The sequence below is a fragment of the Phyllostomus hastatus genome, unplaced genomic scaffold (genome assembly GCF_019186645.2).
Source record: "Phyllostomus hastatus isolate PE091 unplaced genomic scaffold, TTU_PhHast_1.1 phas_scaffold_93, whole genome shotgun sequence".
In the NCBI taxonomy this organism is placed as follows: domain Eukaryota; kingdom Metazoa; phylum Chordata; class Mammalia; order Chiroptera; family Phyllostomidae; genus Phyllostomus; species Phyllostomus hastatus.
The window spans coordinates 36,304,539-36,324,168 of NW_025334042.1; the positions used below are offsets into that span (position 1 = coordinate 36,304,539).

General features: G+C 35.0%; 1 protein-coding gene across 1 annotated transcript; it reads left to right on the top strand.

Moving 5' to 3' along the window:
* Positions 1 to 1,435: 1,435 nt before the first annotated feature.
* Positions 1,436 to 18,418, top strand: LMNTD1 (lamin tail domain containing 1). The gene is given in 8 exon segments (XM_045830125.1): positions 1,436 to 1,524; positions 4,057 to 4,283; positions 6,448 to 6,652; positions 11,925 to 12,105; positions 12,644 to 12,763; positions 17,351 to 17,565; positions 18,215 to 18,351; positions 18,354 to 18,418. Coding segments are annotated over 8 exon segments (1,239 nt in total).
* The last annotated feature ends 1,212 nt before the right edge of the window (positions 18,419 to 19,630 follow it).

The window sequence follows — 19,630 nt, forward strand, 5'->3', positions numbered from 1 at the left end:
ACAGCTAGGAAACCATCCAGACAGGTAGAGTTTAGGGAAAACTGGCATAGTGGCAAGAAATAATAAATCCTTTTTTAATTCTTTTCTAAGCATAAATATAAATTTATAAATCTCTTTATTTTTGCTTTTCTTTTTATTTATTTTTTAATTATAGTTTATTATAAATCTCTTTCTGCTATATTTACATAATTGTACCTTAACAGTAATAAGAAATTACACTTTATCTCTGAGGAGAAAAGGTAGCCAAATGTTTACTGTCTTATAGCTACTTGTCTCATTATGTGATATATTTCTTTCTTCTGATTTATTAAAAGTTTCTTTGTTCATTGTCCTTTGTGTTTAAATACTGTTTATAATGCTAAGATGGAAGTCATTTTCTAATCTAAATCGGAAGATGTTTTATTATTATTTCTTGAAGCAGGAATTGTTTATTCATAGTATCTTGCTGGTTCCTGGTACATAGTAGATGCTTATTTAAATATTTTTTTGAATTAACTTACTCATCCAATAATCACTATCATTAATATATTGCATCACTGTATACAGTGATGTACTTTCATATGTATTAATTTTATTTCTCATGCCCTCATTATGAAACATTAAGTGTGTATCTTTTTATTCAAAGAAGAATCTGAATTAAGTGATTTCTTTTAAATCATACTGCTGGCATAACTAGGAGAAGAATTTAGATCTCCTAGACTTAATTTTATTATTTCTATGTGTAGGTTTATTTTTTCCTTAGAAGTAGGTTTTCTGTTTCTGCTGTCTAGCTGTTTCCAACTTCAAAGAATAGTTGTCAAAGCAAAACAAAAAACAATACAAAAATTGTCTAAAATCAACATTTAAAAACAGTGATTAACTCCCCAATATTTATTACATATTAGCCTTGACCCTCAGAAGTCCAAAATAGGACATCAAAAGTTTTGGTGACCAAGTTTGTCTGATGGGAGATCTGGCTCTCCTAAACGCAAATCACTTTATTTCATGTGTACAAACAGGAAAACAGGTGCAGCAACAACACAGTAATTGTTCCGAGACTGGAACTATGTAGCTATGGAGACATTACCTCACAGTGTTCTACAGGCAGCATTGGCCACATATAAGCATTTTCGTCATGAAGATAGCTATGCTGGGTTACCACCCTGCCTCTTGAGCTGCTTCCAGTGAATGCTTCATACCTTCACCTTGGTTTGTCTAATAGCCTTAGCCATTATCAATATTGGCTATGTCAGAACTTACATATTCCCATTAGACTCCTGGTCCTGGCGCTGGCTTGGTAAATAAATCATTAACCCTGGAAAGTGCTTTAAGGTAGTTAGATTACTAGGTGAGGTCACTTGAAAAAGAAAATCTGATTTGAACCTCAGCTATATGCCTTGCCTAATGTCATGATCTGTTTTCCCAGGAAAGAAAATAGACTTTTCTTCTAGCCAAGATGAAAGACATACAAGCCACTCATGATACATCGGCAGCCCTGCGAAGCCAAGTCCCTAAGAAGAAGGAGAAGACAGAGAAAAACAAACAGTAAGAATGGCACAAATATGAGAGGAGAGAAGGGCCTGAGTTTTAAAGGATAATGATGGAATATTTGACCTGTCGTTTCAAAACATCTAGTGAAGTAGAACTAGAATTGATTCCACACGTTTTCTAAAATGAACTGTAACATACAACTATTTCCCAACCCCAGTTTTATAAGGTTAAGTCCTTGAGTATAAAAATGCAATGAGAAAGACCTCTGTCATCGGACCTGGTTGAGGATCCAAAGCTCACACCTGACATGTTAAGGCAATGGGCGGATAATATTCTTAGAACGACTTTTTGCTTCTGGGAACTAAAGCATTAGCATCAGTTTTCCAAAATAATCACCTATTATCTTGAATATTTGCGATTTAAAACTAATGTTACTTTGGACCTAGATGTCCTGTGTTTATTGTGCAGTTCAAATCCATTCTTAAAATATGTTGCCAGTATTACCAGTGCAACATCTAAAATAACATTGAAATGCTGGAATTGAACTTTTAAAACTGCCTCTGGTTTTATGCTAATCAACTACAGAGGGAGCAAAATACCAAGGAGGGACTGGAAAATTCCATATGCTAAGCATTAGAGAAAGCTAACTAAGCACTAGGGCAAGCCTCTCACCTTCCAGAAGGAGTCTAACAGGTCTACAAGGGCAGAGTTTTCCAACGGTAGGCTGTGTCATGCATGCCTCTGCCCGAAATATTTCAGCTCTTCCAAAGGTGTGTGCACCCATTAGAAGTTTCTTATTCAAATACAAAAATAAAAACACCCAGTGGTCCTAGGCCAGATTTCTTTGATTACAACATTTCCCAGGCTTATTGGGAATCTTTTGTGGAATTAAATTTATTGGGGAATGCTATTGTTTTACTGGAGGAAGAAAAAAATCAGAGCTTATAAAATGAACATGCTGAAAGATATAGCCAGTTTGTGTGTAATGAAACCCAGATGTAAGGAACTTTGAAAGAGAAAAGTACTTTTCCTGCTGATTGTAGCCTGTGTCAGGGAGAAATCACATCATATGAGCCTGTCTCGGGTTGGACAGAGGTAAAATATTTGTACCTTGATGATCGAGTTCTATAGTCTCCATCCCACTGCCATCACTGTTATACTTGGGGGTATGGGTTTGAGCTTTTCAGAAAAAAACAAATGCTTGGAGTGTCAGCAGAATGCTCAAGCTTACTAAGTACTGGACCAATAGTAATGCAATTTTCAAAGCCAATGCCATTCACTTATAAAAAATAATTTGCTTAAGATGCCTGTGCCTTCTGAAAGGAACATTTAGAGAAGTCTGCTTTTAAGTAAGAACTTTCCAGAATAATATATCTGACAAGGGAACTTACAAATTATAAAACAAAAGAATTGTGAATACCTCTTGGTAAACGGAGAGATTGAGACTGATTAGGAAACTCCAGGCACCTGTTCCCTTATGGAAACATTTGAAAAAAACAACAACAGAAAACTGGCTACAATTACTTTATAGGAACTCTGGAAAACAATCGGATCAAATTAGAGGTGATCCATGAAGGTAAAATACATAGTTCTTAATTAGAGTGCACATGTGACCCCAGAAGCATAGTGCCTAAGTGGGCTGGCCCTTTATCCAGTATTTCAGAGATCTAAAAAGATTCTGGACCCCAGAATTTCATTCACAACTCAAGCATTAAACACACACACATGCACATGCATTGCTTTTAGTTCATTGAGAAGAGTCTCAGTGTGACTCATAAAATGGAGTTGTCATATGCCTTCTCATGAGTCATGCCATGAGAATATTGTTCTACTTGTAAAATAATTGTACTGCAGTTTAGGGATTTTTTTAAATGACTATGTATTAGTTAACAAATGCCTTTATATTTATGAAAAAGGAAGGAAAATCTTTGTTCATAGTAGGGTTTGCTTATAAAAATAGTACCTGGAAATGAAATCTTTCTTCTTCTGCTATTCCCTTCAATATCCACACACACTCACACTCACACACACAAGCACACATGAGTGCATATGTGCACTGTGTTTATGCTTGTTAATTTGCAGAGCATTTTATAGCAAACATTAACTCTAGGATCTTCATAAATACAGAAAATTAATCCAGCAGCAAAGTTAGAGGAAAAAGATATAGTAAACAATATATTTTACATTAATAGAAAGGGGAAATATGATACAATGAGTGATAAATTTGGCTTATAAATGGTTTATAGAATCTCAGTTTTGTATAAAAATGCACTAAGAAGTCTGAAAAATGGTACAATTTGGGTTGATTTTGATTTTCTTTCTACTTTTACACTTTTTTCAAAACCATATACAATGGGAATTTATTGATTTTTAAATAGAAAAAAAAGCATATCTTAACTTGATACTAAAGTGTTCTACATAGATTGCTAAAACTAGAAACATAAGATGTTCTTGTGCTTATGATAAATGCATAATAACTTTGAAAAGTAGAACTCTGGGTAGTAATAATAGTTCATGCTTCTTATGTTCATAGGCTGTTCATTTTGACTTTCTTACTTTGTTCATTATACTGATTTCTGTACACAGAAGAGAAGATACACATGCTGACCTCTCAAAGACACAGCAATCTTCAGTACATTTTTTGCCAGGTTTTGTAAATTCAGATACCACAACACTGTCACTGTCATGGTCATCGTCCAGTGAAATACCCCCCAGTCATAGCCCACCTAGCTATCAGATTAGTGGAGCTACAGCTGCACCGAAGTGTTCTAAATCTACCTCACTGAACCATCTCCAATCAGAGAACAACTTAGGTAAGAAGAACATGTAATGACTTTTAGGGAATATTTTTATTCTTTATTTTATTTTTAAATTGTATTGAATTTATTGGGGTGACATTGGTTAATAAAATTATATAGGTTTCATGTGTACAATTCAATAACACATCATCTGTATATTGTATTGTGTGTTTGCCACCCCAAGTCAAGTCTCCTCCCATCACTATTTAACCCCCTTTATCATCTCCTACCCGCTTTCCCTCTGGTAATCACCATACTATTTTTAAATTACATAGTTTGATAAATTCTCTATGTATCTAGAAGCTGGGATGGTGTTTTATTATTTGTGTTCAATAATACTAATTTCTTAATGTCATAATGCCAAGGATGACCTGACTATGCTTACTGTTGATCCCAGCAACATTGGGGTCTGTGTATCACTGACATTTTCCTCTGCCATTCTGTGGACATCTACAGCCTGGCTGCTGCTTATCTGTATTTGGTTTATATCTGGTATTTTCCTAAGCCTTTGACACAGTGTTATCTAGGATTTTGACCTACTGCCATTGTTGTACTTCCTCTGCTTCATTGTTTGTATACCTAAGACACATTTTTTCAAAAAAGCCTCCTAAGTTCACACTGACCTGTATAGCAGTGACCAAATCCGTATGCTTAAATGTGAAAATACAGGTTTTAGACATAGGGAGGGAATGTTCTCTATCCTTTGGCACTCTTTCATCATGGCATATGTTCTATATTTCAGTTTAACTGTGAAAGCTCCTAGTGTCAGTGGGAGAAAAACAAAATATATAGTGGCTTTCCCATGCAAGATGAGAGCTGAACTAGGATGTGGTCTTCTCCTTCAGTTACTGTAGATTCTGCTTCTGTTGATAGATGTCTGAGTTGGCTGTGACTTGTTGCATTTGGCTCATTCCTATCTGTTCCTCTAGATGAAATAATGACTGGGACTAAAATGAATGTCTTTTTCCCTTTTAGAATTCAAACGTTTTCATCCTCAGGATAAGCTATGAAAAGAGCTGCTGTATATTCTCCATCCCCAAAGTAAATAAAGGATTAAGTAAATACTTACTTGACTGGGAATAAATTAATTTAATTTCAAACATTTCTTCTAAACAAAATACTTTGAAGAATCCTCTTTAGGAACTATCAGTTTATTCCTTTCCAGCTTTCACTTCACTTTGTCTTTTGCTAAAAATACACAAATGTAAAGCAAACACTGAGTTGTGTGAACCCTTTGGTGATTTTGGAACCAGAGCTACAATAATAAATGTCATTTATTGAGTACCTGCTAAATACCAGACACTGCTAGACACTTACCTCCATTACCTTCAGTCCTCATGTCACCTTAACAAGGTAGTATTATTTTTATTTTATGTTTAGGAAAATTGAGAATTGGAGAGTTTAAATCAGTTGGCTTAGTAAGTGACAGAGATGGGATACCACTGCAGGTCTGCCTAAATCCAAGACATATTGCTCTATTCACTTCATGATGCCTCTCTACAGTGTTATTTTCTCTTTGCACTTACATTATTAGGTTTATCTAGCATGGTTCTTTCTATGCAAAATCATGAAACCTATTTTGGGTTTGAGTCTGAGTAGTGAGAATTTTAAAGGAGTAGATTTCCAAGAGAATGCTAGAATCTAATGAAGTATTACTTTATCTTTCTGATAAAGTACTTTAGTTAAAAAGAGGAAACTTAAGTCTTTACCTGGCAAAAATATCAACCATTGTTAAGAAAGGACACATTTAAAGGTTCAATTTATGGGTATCAATTTGGGGAGAATAGCTAATAGAATAAAGTTGTACTTATATATGACAAATCCAAATTTGAGAGACTCAAATGTTTTAACTAGTCAACAACTTATAATGCTTCTAGTACAACTAAATAATCGGTTTAATTATCATTATGCTAATGATATAATTGATAGTTTAAGATAACTGAAATAATCTCTTAGAATTGAGTATTATTAAAAATAATCACTTACTGGTTATTTTGTAGACTTTGGTTTAAAGCTTTAAACTATCTTCATTTAGTTTGACAGTGAGAGTAAAAATGTAGAGAGTATAGTTTTATAGGAGCAAAGAATAAAGATAGTGGCTTTGGGTTTTCTTTTTAAAAAATACCTTTTGTTTATTTACTTCTTTCCTTGTCACTTCTCTCTTTGATTTCTTTGAAAGAAGTCAACAGGTTTATAGTTCCAAAGAAAAAGAGCCAGACTCTGTCAATCCCTGCTTCTGAGCTAGCCGTGACTGGTGAAGGGGAGGATTATTTCCTATCTTTGTTTGGTGATTCAAAGAAACTCACTACACACTCATTCCATACCAACAGAAGTTGGAAGCACTTTTCTGTGATTCTTGAAGAAGTGGGCCATTGTAGATCCAGGTACATATTCTAATTATTTAGTATCCTGTCTTGGAATGGGAGCAATAAATTAGTAGAATGCAAAGTTCTAATCTGTTGGGCTGTTGTAATTTCATCTAAGAAATTAGATGAAAAATAACTGTTTCATGTTCTGAACAATTAAAAGGAATCAATATAACTTCCTAAGGAACCCAATAATGAATGTTAACTCTTCAAAGATGCCAGAGAAAACACCACTAGATAACCTCTACAAATAAAGTCAACTCAATTATTAAAGGAATTTTTTTTCATTATTAGCAAGTAATTCAGATGAAATTAGTATCTTTTTTTCTTCTACTAGGATCTTGACTTCAATACAGAAGGAGAAAAGTGAACTTTTAAGTCATTGATTCATTTTAATGGTTGTTAGTATCTAAGGCAAAAGAACTTATATGGAAGACAGTTGCTCTGAGCTAAAATAAAAGCTGATTCATCTATACTTAATCCTGCTTTTCTTGTTACATGAACAACAGATTGAACTGTGAATTATAGATTGTTAGTATACACATTTTTTTTCCTCTAATATCTCTGTCTACTTTGGTATAAGGGCATGCTTGCTTCATAGGATGAATTGGATATATTCCCTCCTGTTTTATTTTCTAGAAGAGTTTGTGTAGAACTAATATTTCTTTTTTAAAAATGTCTTATAGAATTCATCAGTGAAGCCATCTGAACCTGGAGTTTCTTTGTGGGTAGGATCTTATGTACAAATACTTTTTCTTTAAAATAGATAAAAGGATATTTGGTTATTTCTTCTTGAGAACTTGAGTAGTTGGTATCTTTCAAGGAATTTTCTCTAAGTTATATTTATTGTCATAAAGTTGTGCATAATTATTGCTTTATAATCCTTTTATTGTCTAGAGAATCTATAGTAGTATCACATTTCTTACTGCCAATACTGATCACATGTTTCTTCTCTCTTTTTCCTGATCAATGAAGTTACCAGTTTTATGAGCATCTCAAGGAAACAGTGTGTGACTCATTGATTTTCTTTATTTTTGTTTTGTTCTATTTTTCATTGATTTCCATTCTGATCTGTATACCCTTTCTTCTGCCTATTTTATATTTTTATATTTGAAACCCGATTGTAGATTTTCTTTTCTTTTCTTTTTCTAGTTTCTCAACATAAAAGTGAGATAATTGATTTGATACCTTTTTATCTTTTAATATAGGCATTTAGTAGTACTATAAATTTCCCCTAGGTAAAGATTTAATGGCATCCCACAAATTTCAGTATGTTGTATTTTTATTTTAATTTACTTAAAAATACTTTGTAATTTTCACTTGCATTTCCTTAATCCTTGTGTAATAAGACATGTAATATTTTACATATTCTTCAGTTTCAATGCCTCTTCAAATATCTTTATCTTACTGATTTCTAATTAATTCTATGGTGATCAAAGAACATATTTTGTTTGACTTGAGTCCTTCTAAATGTATTGAGACTTGTTTTATCGCCAGGGTGTTGTCTATCCTGGTAAATGTTTTGGATGCACTTACAAAGAATGCATATTCTGCTGTTGTTGAGTGGAGTGTTTCATAAATGTTAATCAGGTCAAACTAATTGACTGTGTTAAGTCTGTCTTTTTACTGATTTTATATCTACTTGTCCTTATAGTTATTGAGAAAAGGGTATTAAAATCTCTGACTATAATCATGGATTTGTTGATTTTTTTCTTGCAGTTCTATCAGCTTTTGTATTTTGAAGCTATGTTATTAGGTGCACAAACATTTAGGACTGTTATATTTTCTTGATGAATTGGTCTCTATAGCATTATGAAATCACCTTCCTTATCTCTGCCATTACCTCTGCTCAGAAATCTATGTCTAATTGATATAGCCACTCCAGCTTTCTTATTACTGGTGTTGGCATGGTATGTCTTTTTTTTTAAAACCTATTTGTGTCCTTATATTTAAAGTGCATGTTTTATATGTAGCTTATAGTTGGAACTTGCTCTTTTATTCAACCTGAAAATCTCTGTCTTTTAATCTGAGCATTTAAACAATTTACATTTAAAGTAATTGTTAATAAGGTTAGGGTTAAGTCTACTATCCCGCTGTTTCTTTTCTGTTTGTTTCAACTGTTCTGTGTTCTCTTTGTCTGTCTTCTTTTGAATTAATTACTATTAATGATTTTATCCCCACTGTTGGCTAATTAGCTTTAGTGCTGTTATTTTGGTAGTTCTTTCCAGGTTTATAGGATACATCTTGAGCCTATCACAGACTACCTTGAAGTGATATCATACCACTTCATAAAGTATAAGAGCCTTACAATACTGTATTTTCATCTCTCTCCTCCTGGCCATTGCGCTTTTACTGTTGCATATTTTACTTATACATATATGTTTAAAATCCCATACTTCATAGATATGCTTCTCTAAATAATCAACTTTTTAAAGAAATTTAAATGATAAGAAAAATATACTTTATACCTTTAACATTTCTTGTATTATGGATTTACTTATGATGAATTCTTCCTTCAGTTTTTAACAATTTTACTGAGATATCATTGACATTAAAATAGGATATATTTAAGATGTAAAACTTGATTTGTTTTCTTTTTTTGAGATATTGTCATATAACATTGTATGAGTTTAAAGTATAGAAAATGATGATTTGACATGCATATATGTATTGTGAAAGATTTACCATAATATGGTTAGTTAACACATTCATTACCTCAAATAATTACCTTTTTTATTTTGGTGAGAACATTTAAATTAGCAATATTCAAGTATATAATATAGTATTGTTAACTATAGTCATTATACTGTACATTAGATCCCCAAAAGTTATTTACCTTATTCCCAAATCTCTATGTTGCCTGAGAGACACGTGGCTGATAATAGTATCAATATGAAAATGTTGTCAGGTTGAGAATTGAGATCTAAAGTTTTGTTTGACAACTGAGACATTTTTTTCCATGAACAACTTGGTTAAGAACCAAATTGTTCAAGAACCAAGATGTTCAAGAACTGAGGTTTCACTTTGGATAATTATAAGACAATGAAGGAAGTGATTGAAGAAGACACAAATAAATGGAAGCATATACCATGTTCATGGAAAGGAAGAATGATCATCATTAAAATACAACTGAAAGCAATCTATAGATTCAGTGCAAATCCATCAAGATACCAATTATCTATTTCGCAGAACTAGAACAAATAATCCAAAAATTTATGTGGAACCACAAAAGGCATCAAATAGCCACAGCAACCTTGAGGAAGAACAAAGTAGGAGATATCACAATACCTGATATCATACTATTCTACAGGTCTCTGGTAATCAAAATACATGATATTGGTATAAAAACAGACACATAAATCACTGGAACTAAATAGCCCAGAAGTAAACCCATACCTATATGGTCAATTAATATATGACAAAGGAGGTAAGAACATACAATTGGGTAAAGACAGTCTATTCAATAAATAATATTGGGAAGACTGGACAGATACATTTAAAAACTGAAACTAGACTACCTTCTTACACCATATACAAGAATAAACTCAAAATGGATTTTAAACTTCTATGTAAGACTCAAAGTCATAATCCTCCTGGAAGAAAACATAGGCAATAAAATCTCTTACATTTCTCTTAGCAATATATTCTCTGATATTTTCATCTCTCTCCTCCTTCAAGCAAGGAAAACAAACACAAATAATAAACCAATGGATCTACATCAAACTAAAAAGGTTTTGCATAACAAAGAAAACCGTCAACAAAACAAAAAGGCAACATACAATGGGAGAGGATGTTCATTAATGATACATTTGAGAAGGGGTTACTATCCAAATTTGTAAAGCATTCTTACTACTCAGCACTAGAAAAACAAATAATCCAATTAAAAATGAGCAAAAGATTTGAACCGACACTATCTATTGGACATACGGAAGGCCAATAGACATATGAAGGATGCTCAATGTCACTAATCATTACAGAAATGCAAATTAAAACCACAATGAGATATCACTGCACACCTGTCAGAATGACTATTATCAATAAATCAAGAAATAACAAGTATTGTTGAGGATGTGGAGAGAAGGGAACCCTTGTGCACTGTTGGTGGAAATGCAGATTGGTGCAGCCACTATTGAAAACAGTATGAAGGGTCATCAAAAAATTAAAAATGGAACTGCCTCATGGCCCAGTGATTCCACTTCTAGGACTATATCCATAGACAAAACACTAATTTGAAAGAATATATGCACCCCTATGTTCACTGTAATGCTATTTACAATGGTTAATATATGGAAGCACAGAGGTCAGACTGATTGTTGCCAGGGGGGAGGAGGATCTGGATAAATAATGTAAAGGATTATTGGTAGTTATAAAGCAAATTGATGCTTATGAAATAGTCACAGGGCTGTAAAACCAACATAGGGAATACAGTCAATACTATTGTAGTAACTAGGTATGGTGCAGGTGGGTAGTGGAAATATGGAGGGCAGCACTTTGTAAAGTAAATGACTGTCCAACCACTATGCTGTACACCTGAAACTAATACAGAATAATACTGACTGTGAACTGTAATTGAAAGAATTAGAGATATAGATATAATCTTTAAAAAGTGCCTGGTACATAAGTATTGGTTATTAGTGGTAGGAGTATGTTTCATTTTTAAAAGGATATTTCTAACCCACCAGAGGGATTGTGTCAATCTGAAAAATGTGAAAAAATATATTTTTTACATATGTATTTATATATAAATATATAAATATATTTCATACATAAATATAAATATATATATATTTTTGTATTTAGCCTGGTCTCTGGTATATACTAAGGCTCTTTACATGTTAGTAGGAAAAAATACCATCTTATCTTTGTGTAGTATTTTGTTTGCAGAATTTTTAAGTACATAGTTGCTAGTCATCTTCACAACAACTTTATCAGAAATTAATTTAACTTTCCTCTTGATCTATTTGAGTTTCAAACCACTACTGTGGTTTTACAAACAGTAGTACTTAAATAATGATACTTGCACCTTCCTATGGCATTTATACCTTGACACCTAAAGCACTTTTTAAGTTTATTTTAAATTATTTTATGTGGAAAAAAGGATTATCTTATTGCACAGATAAACAAATAGAAGTAAGTGATCAGGCATTTGTCTTAGATTACAAAATACACTCTCTCTACGATAGAATTTGTCCAATAGAGTAGACAGTTTAGGAACAATTTCCAAAACATACTTACTATTCAATTCTAAAGTGAACTAAAGACATCTTATAATCTTTATGGTTTTTTTTAGTGCTTTTGGAGATATTAAAATTGAAGAAGTGAAGGATGCATATGTGAAACTCAATAACTCTTCCATTGACAAAGAACAGGAGATTGGAAATCATATTCTCCAGCAAAATGTGAATGGACAAGCAGTCTCCTTGTTCCGTTTCCCCCCAAACACCATAATGCATGCCAATTCCACAGTGACAGTGAGTATGAGATATCAATACTATGAGGTAAAATTGTACAAGATAATCTCACTGACCCAGGTCAGACTGCGGCTCAGCACTGATGGTTTCTTCATCATCAGATCTCAATGCAAAATGTAGAGTTTTGGTGGTGGTGGCTAATTTTGCCACATTGTCCAATTCTGTGTGTAAATGAAAACCTATAATTAAATTTCCATAGCTCTCTGCAATTTGTTGTACAATACCTTTTGGCTTATGATTTAACTATTAAAATAAAATACCTAAGTTCCTAAAATTAAGCAAACATAATCCTTAAAAGAAAAGTAAAGAGATTGTTAGCCTAGAGAACTGAAAATTAGTTGATACTGGTGGAGTTTTTCTGTTTTGTGGTTTCTTTTAAACTGCATAGAGGATTACATAGCTTGACATTACATATTACGTAGTCATTATATTTTAAAACCTCGCTATGTTGAGAAAGATGACATTGCAATCACCCTGTGACATTTACAACATTGTTGAACTCCAGTGATCTTCGTTATTAATAAACTATTTCTCACAGGTCTGGATAGCAGCATCCAAAGCACAGCATCAGCCACCATCAGATTTTCTTTGGAAGGGAGAAAACAACTTCAGCACAAGCCCAGTTTGTACAACAATTCTGTGCAAACCGAATGGTGAGGTCAGTATCTGGTTCTTAACAATAGTGTTTAAATAGTCTCCTTCTGTTCTCCTTCTACCCTTAGCTCATGCAACTATTTTTCTGACCCTAAAATCTTGCACAGAACCACCATTGACTGTCACAACAAACCAGCACATCAACAGCACCCTCTTCTCAGTGCCAAACTGCCAAAGAGCTGCTTACAATTCAGCAACAATAATTTTGATACCCCCAATTTGAAGCTGCTTCAAATTTCAGCATTAAAGATGAATTTTATTTATGGCATTTAGCCTGAAAAGCAGGATAAAAAAAGGAGGGAAGTATGTAGAGGTTCATTCTCTTCCTTTATGTGCTTTATAAATGTTTGTTGATATTCTTCTCTATTTTTTATTTTAAGGTCCATTCGCCATTTATTTTTTTATTTTTTGTTTCTTTTAATTATATTTTATTGATTAATGTATTACAGTTGTTCTTATTATTCCCTTCTTTCCCCCTCCATCCAGCACCCCCCATTTCCTTTAGGCAATACCCACACCATTGTTCATGTCCATGGGTCATGCGTATTAAGTTCTTCAGCTATTCCATTTCCTATGCTGTACTTTATATCCCCATGGCTATTCTGTAACTACCTATTTGTACTTCTTAATACCCTCACCTCTTTACCCATTCTCCCCTACCCCCTTCCCTCTGGCAACCTGCTGGTAACTCATTTCTTTTTTCTTGCTTCTAAAAGTCTCTATTTTTAACCTTTGGCCTTTTAATAATGATGTATCTTGAGTGGACCTCTTTGCATCCATCATGATTGGGGCTCTCTGTGCTTCCTGGACTTGCATGTCTACTTCTTTACCAAAATTACGGAAGTTTTCTTTCATTACTTTTTCAAATAGATTCCCAATTTCTTGCTCTTTCTCTTCTCCTTCTGCCATCTCTATGAGGCAGATGTTGGACCTCTTAAAGTTGTCCCAGAGGCTGTTTATACTGTCCTCATTTTTTTGGATTTTTTTTCCTTCTTGTTGTTCTGCATGGTTGTTTTTTGGTTCCTTATGTTCCAAATCATTGATTTAGTTCTTGGCTTCATCTGTTCTACTGTTGTTTCCTTGTATATTGTTCTTTATTTCAATTAGTGAATACTTAATTTCTGACTGGATCTTTTTTATGTTGCTGAGGTCCTCACTAAATTCCTTGAGCATCCTTACAAACAGTGTTTTATATTCTGCATCTGATAGATTGCTTGTCTCCATTTTGTTTAGTTCTTTTTCTGGAGTTTTGATCTGTTCTTTCATTTGGGCCATGTTTCTTTGTCTCCTCGTTTTGACAGCCTCCCTGTGTTTGTTTCTATGTACTAGGTAGAGCTGCTTTGACTACCTGTCTTGGTCGTGTGGCCTAATATAGTAGGTGTCCTGTAAGCTCCAATGGCACAGCGTCCCCAATCACCCTAACTGGGCACACAAGCTACAACCTTTGTGTGGGCTGAGTACACCCTCCTCTTGTAGCTGAGCCTTGGTTGCTGTTGGCAAATCAATGGGAAGGGTTTACCCAGCCAGTTAGCTGCAAGGATTGGCTGTGACCACTTACCACCAGCCTCTGCCCTCTGTGGAGGATCAGCTGTGCAGGGGAAGGGTGGTGATTCTTCAGTGTGGTCTGTAGCTGTCCACTGGGAGTGCTGGCTCTGGGGTTTCCCAGGTGATACCAGCCAAGGTCAGCCCCCACCTTTGTTTTGTGCAGGCCACCCTGCCTGAGCTATAGAACAAGCCATCTTAGAAGATAGCGTCTACCAGTGCTGGGCTTGGAGGTTCCCAGGCAAAGCCAAGCTGTGTATCTAGGCTGGCTGCTACCCTAGTGCTAGAGCTCAGAAGGAGTAAGTCTGAACAGATGAGTCCTTGTGTGTTTTCTTTAAGAGGAACTACTTGGAATTCCAGCAGTGTCTTCCACTGACTCAATCCCCACTACTTTTTTCAGTCAAAATTGTGGGGTTTTATATTCCTGGCTCTGGAACCCTAAGCTGGGAGGCCATCAGTGTGGGCCTGGGACTCCTCGCTCTGGAGATATCCCTCCCAAATTTTTATCCACCACTCATGAGTGTGGGACCAGCCCATTCCCCATCTATGCCCCTCCTACCAGTCTGGATGGATGTGGTTTCTTTAATTCTGTAATTGTCAGGCTTCCATTCAACTTGATTCTGACAGTTCTGAGTAATGTTTGTTCTGTATTTTAGTTGTACTTTTGATGTGGTTGTGCAAAGAGGCAAGCCACATCTGCCTGCTCAGACATCTTGAGCGGAAGCCCCAAGATTCTTCTCTATTCTAAGGGATGTAATAATTGAGGACCTATTGGAATTCCCAGTAGTAAAGTAATCGGCATTATTTAATTCAAATAGAAAATATTTCCCATTAAATACAGTAAAATGTGACTTTATGTCAAACTGAAACCCTACTGTAAGCATAGAGTTCTCCCTCACTCCTCTTTTAACAGCAAGTGTATTTCTCTTCTTACCTCAGTGACACTGAGCCTCACTCTCTGCAGTTGTCAGACAGATTTTCCATGCAGAGATGGGTTGCTACATTCCCACAGACATGCTAGAACACAGGGCAACCCACACGACTCTAAATTTCTTTCAACTTATATAACTAGTGTAAAGAAAATATCTGATATCTTGTGGAAAAAGTTTCAGAGCCTGCAATCTTCTGCCTAAAACAATAGCCAATCATACAAACTAGAATAGGTTCTGTTTCTGCACTTGATTAAAGAAGCTATATTACTGGTTATGGGCATTAAAAAGAAGAAACCTAAAATAAAGTATGACAGACTACTCATTAGTCATCACTAATATGGCAACAGATTCAATATAGCTACAAGTCATGTGATGTAATATAAAGGTAGATTTAGTCCTGCTCTGCCATGAGTTAACTGTGTAGTCTTTATTGTATTTTCTTTTTTTTTTAAAGATTTTATTTATTTTTATTTTTAGAGAGGGAAGGAAGGGAGATAGAGAGAAACATCAATGTGCGGTTGCTGGGGGTTATAACCTGCAACCCACCAGGTATGTACCCTGGCTGGGAATCGAACCTGCGACACTTTGGTTCACAGCCCGAGCTCAACCCACTGAGCTATGCCAGCCAGGGCTGTATTTTCTAATATATGACATAAGGGTTTATACAATATAATCACTAAGATTCTATGAGTCTGTAAACAGTGCTGGATTTTTTCCACCATTTACATTGTTGTACTATAGGTACATGTCAAAAAATTAATAGCCATCTTATGTTTATTCAGTGCCTGGGAACTTCCCATTGTTTTGCATTAAAGGTCAGATATGGGACCCAATTCTCCTGTGCTGTAGGAGCTCATTGAAGAGCTGTTTTTCTGTGCATTATCTCATTTGATTCTGAGATTAAATATTTACAAAGGAGGCAAATGGGGCTTAGAAAGTTATATGGCTTGCTCAAGGTCACATGATTTGAAAATGGCAGAACTAAAATAAAACCAGACATTCTAACTCCAGGAATTTTTCTGTTGTACTGAAGATAGCCTACAAGGTTCATATGACCAACATTCCTGAGGTGAAATTAAAACCGTATCATTTTATTTTATCATATTATCATTGTCATCAAATATTTTTAAGTCCCTATAATATAGAGAGAAGTAAAATATTCCTCTTGTCTAGGAAAATCTTACAAACTTATTCAGGGAGATTGCACTAAAAACAAATCACAACATATTTTCAACAAAAATGTCTCTGTTTAAGCTGCTAAAAAAGGAGAATCCTTAACTGATGACCTGAAGCAAAAGTGTTTTCCTGTTGTGATCCATGAAATCAAACCTTTTAGAAAAGACTTCATCTTTCTCTTTCTTTGCCATAGGCATAACCTAGCTGAACTTGCCTTTATGTCTAGTTAATTTGTCAGTCCAATCAGAGCAATCCTATAAATCCAGTCAGTTTTTCAATGATAATAGCCAAAAGTCCTGATTTTATAAACTAAAAACAGATCCTGGGAACAAATAGAATATTAGGGCACACTTTGGTGTTTAATTTTATCATGTCAAACAAAGACATAATTGTTAGTTTTTACACATGATTTTCCTGCCACATATTCAAGAAACCAAAATAAGCTCCAGCTTTAGTCATCGTGGGTCTCCTTAATAGTCCCACTTGGGATCTAGTCTGGAGAACGTGATCTCCTCTCCTTGGCTCTGGTGCTGGTTCTACTTCTCATCTCAAATAAGGTACACACATACACACACATTATAGTGTCTTAGATAGTTAACATTTTAACTTACTAACATTATAACTACTGTTAGCACAGTTCTTCATAGTTATGAAATTTAGTAGCTTAACACCCTCATATAGTGATTTCCTGCCACCAGCCTTCTTATTTTGTATATGAGGACATAGGGAGATAGCAAGTGGCTAACTTGCTGAGGTCATGCAGCTTAAGATTTTCAGAATTGGAAACTAAGCTCAGGATGTCTTACCACATTTTTAGGGTGTTTTACTACAAGTAAGTGGCATTATACAGTTTGACTTTGAAATTTTATTACATTAAGCCATGACATTTTTAAAAAGTCTAACTCCTACAGTATTTGATAGTAATGCATTGTTTTTATTAGGCCATTGCCTGGTATACTCCTATTCACTGGAAGCAAGCATGGGAGAAATTAGAGACTGACATTGAATTTGAGGAATGCTCAGTGTTAAGTCCAACATCTCGAAGGCACGTGTTCCATTGGCCAAAAGCTGCAACTACAACTCAAGGAAAATGTGATCAACCTAATAAAGATATCTTAAACTATCAGATAGAACCAGTTCCACAATTTCTTAAGAGGTAAAATTTCCTTGATTTTTTTTTCTTCTTTTTTTTTTTTTAATGGAGCCCTTCTCACAATTGGTAACTGGGCAGGTGGGAATGACTGGGCGACAAATAAATATGTGATGGATGGGTATATCAGTAATGACCAAAAGTATCAATTTTGAATAGGACCATACATACAAACACAGAGCAAGCAGGGATATACTAATGGGACAATAAAGGCAGGCAATTTCTGTTAGGACGTGGAGGACCCCCAGCCTCCCCCAACCCCCAGCCATTTCACCTCTTCATGGCACTGCCATTAGAGGGGTGTGGAGATGAAGTGATCACCATGTCTTTAGCAGTGATGAGGCAAAGGGAGAGGTGCAACATCTGGGGATTTTATCTTGGGTCAAGAGCTGGCTGTGGCTAAAGGTACAGAATTTGTTATTCACCTGTTAATGTTATGTTATTCAGTTGTAGGCAAATGTTTCTGATATTATAATAAAAGTGCTCCCCACAAGGTCTAGAAAACCCAGATTTTCTGGTCTTTAAAACATGCTCTCTCTTTAGTTGAGCCTTGTTACTAATGCCACTGTATGAAATGTCTTTGAGTTCAATTTTGGCTTTATTTTATTATTTCATTCATTCATTTATTCATTCATTCATTCATTTATTTTTACAGAGAAAAAGAACTCCCACCCACTCTTTTCCCCAGTCACAGCCCTTGGTGTGACAGTCCCAATGCCCCTGCACATCCCTACTGTCCTCTGATTGAGCCTCACAGTAGCAGCACAGCTGGATGCAGTTTACCTAGACCACGCAGGCCTCAGCCAGGCCTGATTCTGCCCTGGTAAGCCAAATGGATACTTACTCCAGCAGAGAGTGAGGTGTGTGCATATGTGTGCATGTGTGTGTAAAACAGGTATAAAGGGGTTAAGTGGTAAAATACACTACTAAAAACTACTCATTTCCTCAAAAATAGGTGGCTCCTTAAAAAGTAGATGGCTCCTAAAGGACTTATTGTAAACCATTCACTTACCTCTCTACCACAGTGTCCTTACCGTTTTTGATAGATATCTGTTGAATGAATTAATGAATCAAAAGAGTAGCAAAAAAGGCCTGGCCAGGTGGCTCAGTTGGTTGGAGCATTGTCCTGTTCACCAAAAAAGTTGTGTCCCACAGTCAGTGTACGTAGCTAGGTTGTGGGTTAAATCACACCCACCCGCATTCCTCTCTCTCTAAAATCAATAAAAACATCCTTGGGTGAGGATTTAAAAAAAACAAACAAAAAAAAACAGCAAAACAGTGTGGCCAGCAAAAATACGTAGTTCTTGATATTTGGTCAAAAGGATATTTTACTTTCTATTAGGCAGGATAAACTGGTCTTAGAAGTTATACTATGCTAAAAATATTCATCTTTTCCAAACATACTCTAATATTACCCCCCAAATCTTATTTTTTCAACTAGAAATTTCTTATTTAATTGCTCTCAATAAAGTGTTTAGAGTTGATGTTATTAACCCAGAATCTGTGAATGGATTTCAGAAAGTCCACAAGTCTGCTAAATTTGGTACAAAAATGTGTGCTTAGGTCATTTTTTAAGGGAGAGAGTCTGAGGTTCACAAGATGCCCCCAAATGTTTCAGAACTGACTAGAGGAACACAATAACAAATCCTAAGTGTGGAGAAAGGCTGTCTCATACCGTAGCTATGTCCTGGTGAAGTTGTAACGATTTGCAAACTTTTATTTAGCAGAGGGATGCTCTTTTTAATGAAATATTGGGTAGAATCCCAATGTATAAAATGGGTAAAAGCAAACCTGGGCAGGTGGAAGAGGAGGCAGTGATTCTCATTATACCATTCTTCTTCTCTCTTTCTCTGGAATCACAGGATTCTGTACACAAGAGTATAAAAACCATCGTTAGTATGCTAACACATCACTGAGAGATACCACCCCAAAATAACACCTTTCAGAAGTGGAATGATGGAAATTTTGTATATTTCTGAATACAATCTATTTCAAAAAATTAAGTATCCTATATCTTTGTACCTGAGTTTCTTCACTGGTAAAGTAAGAGATTTAGTTATAAATTTTAAAA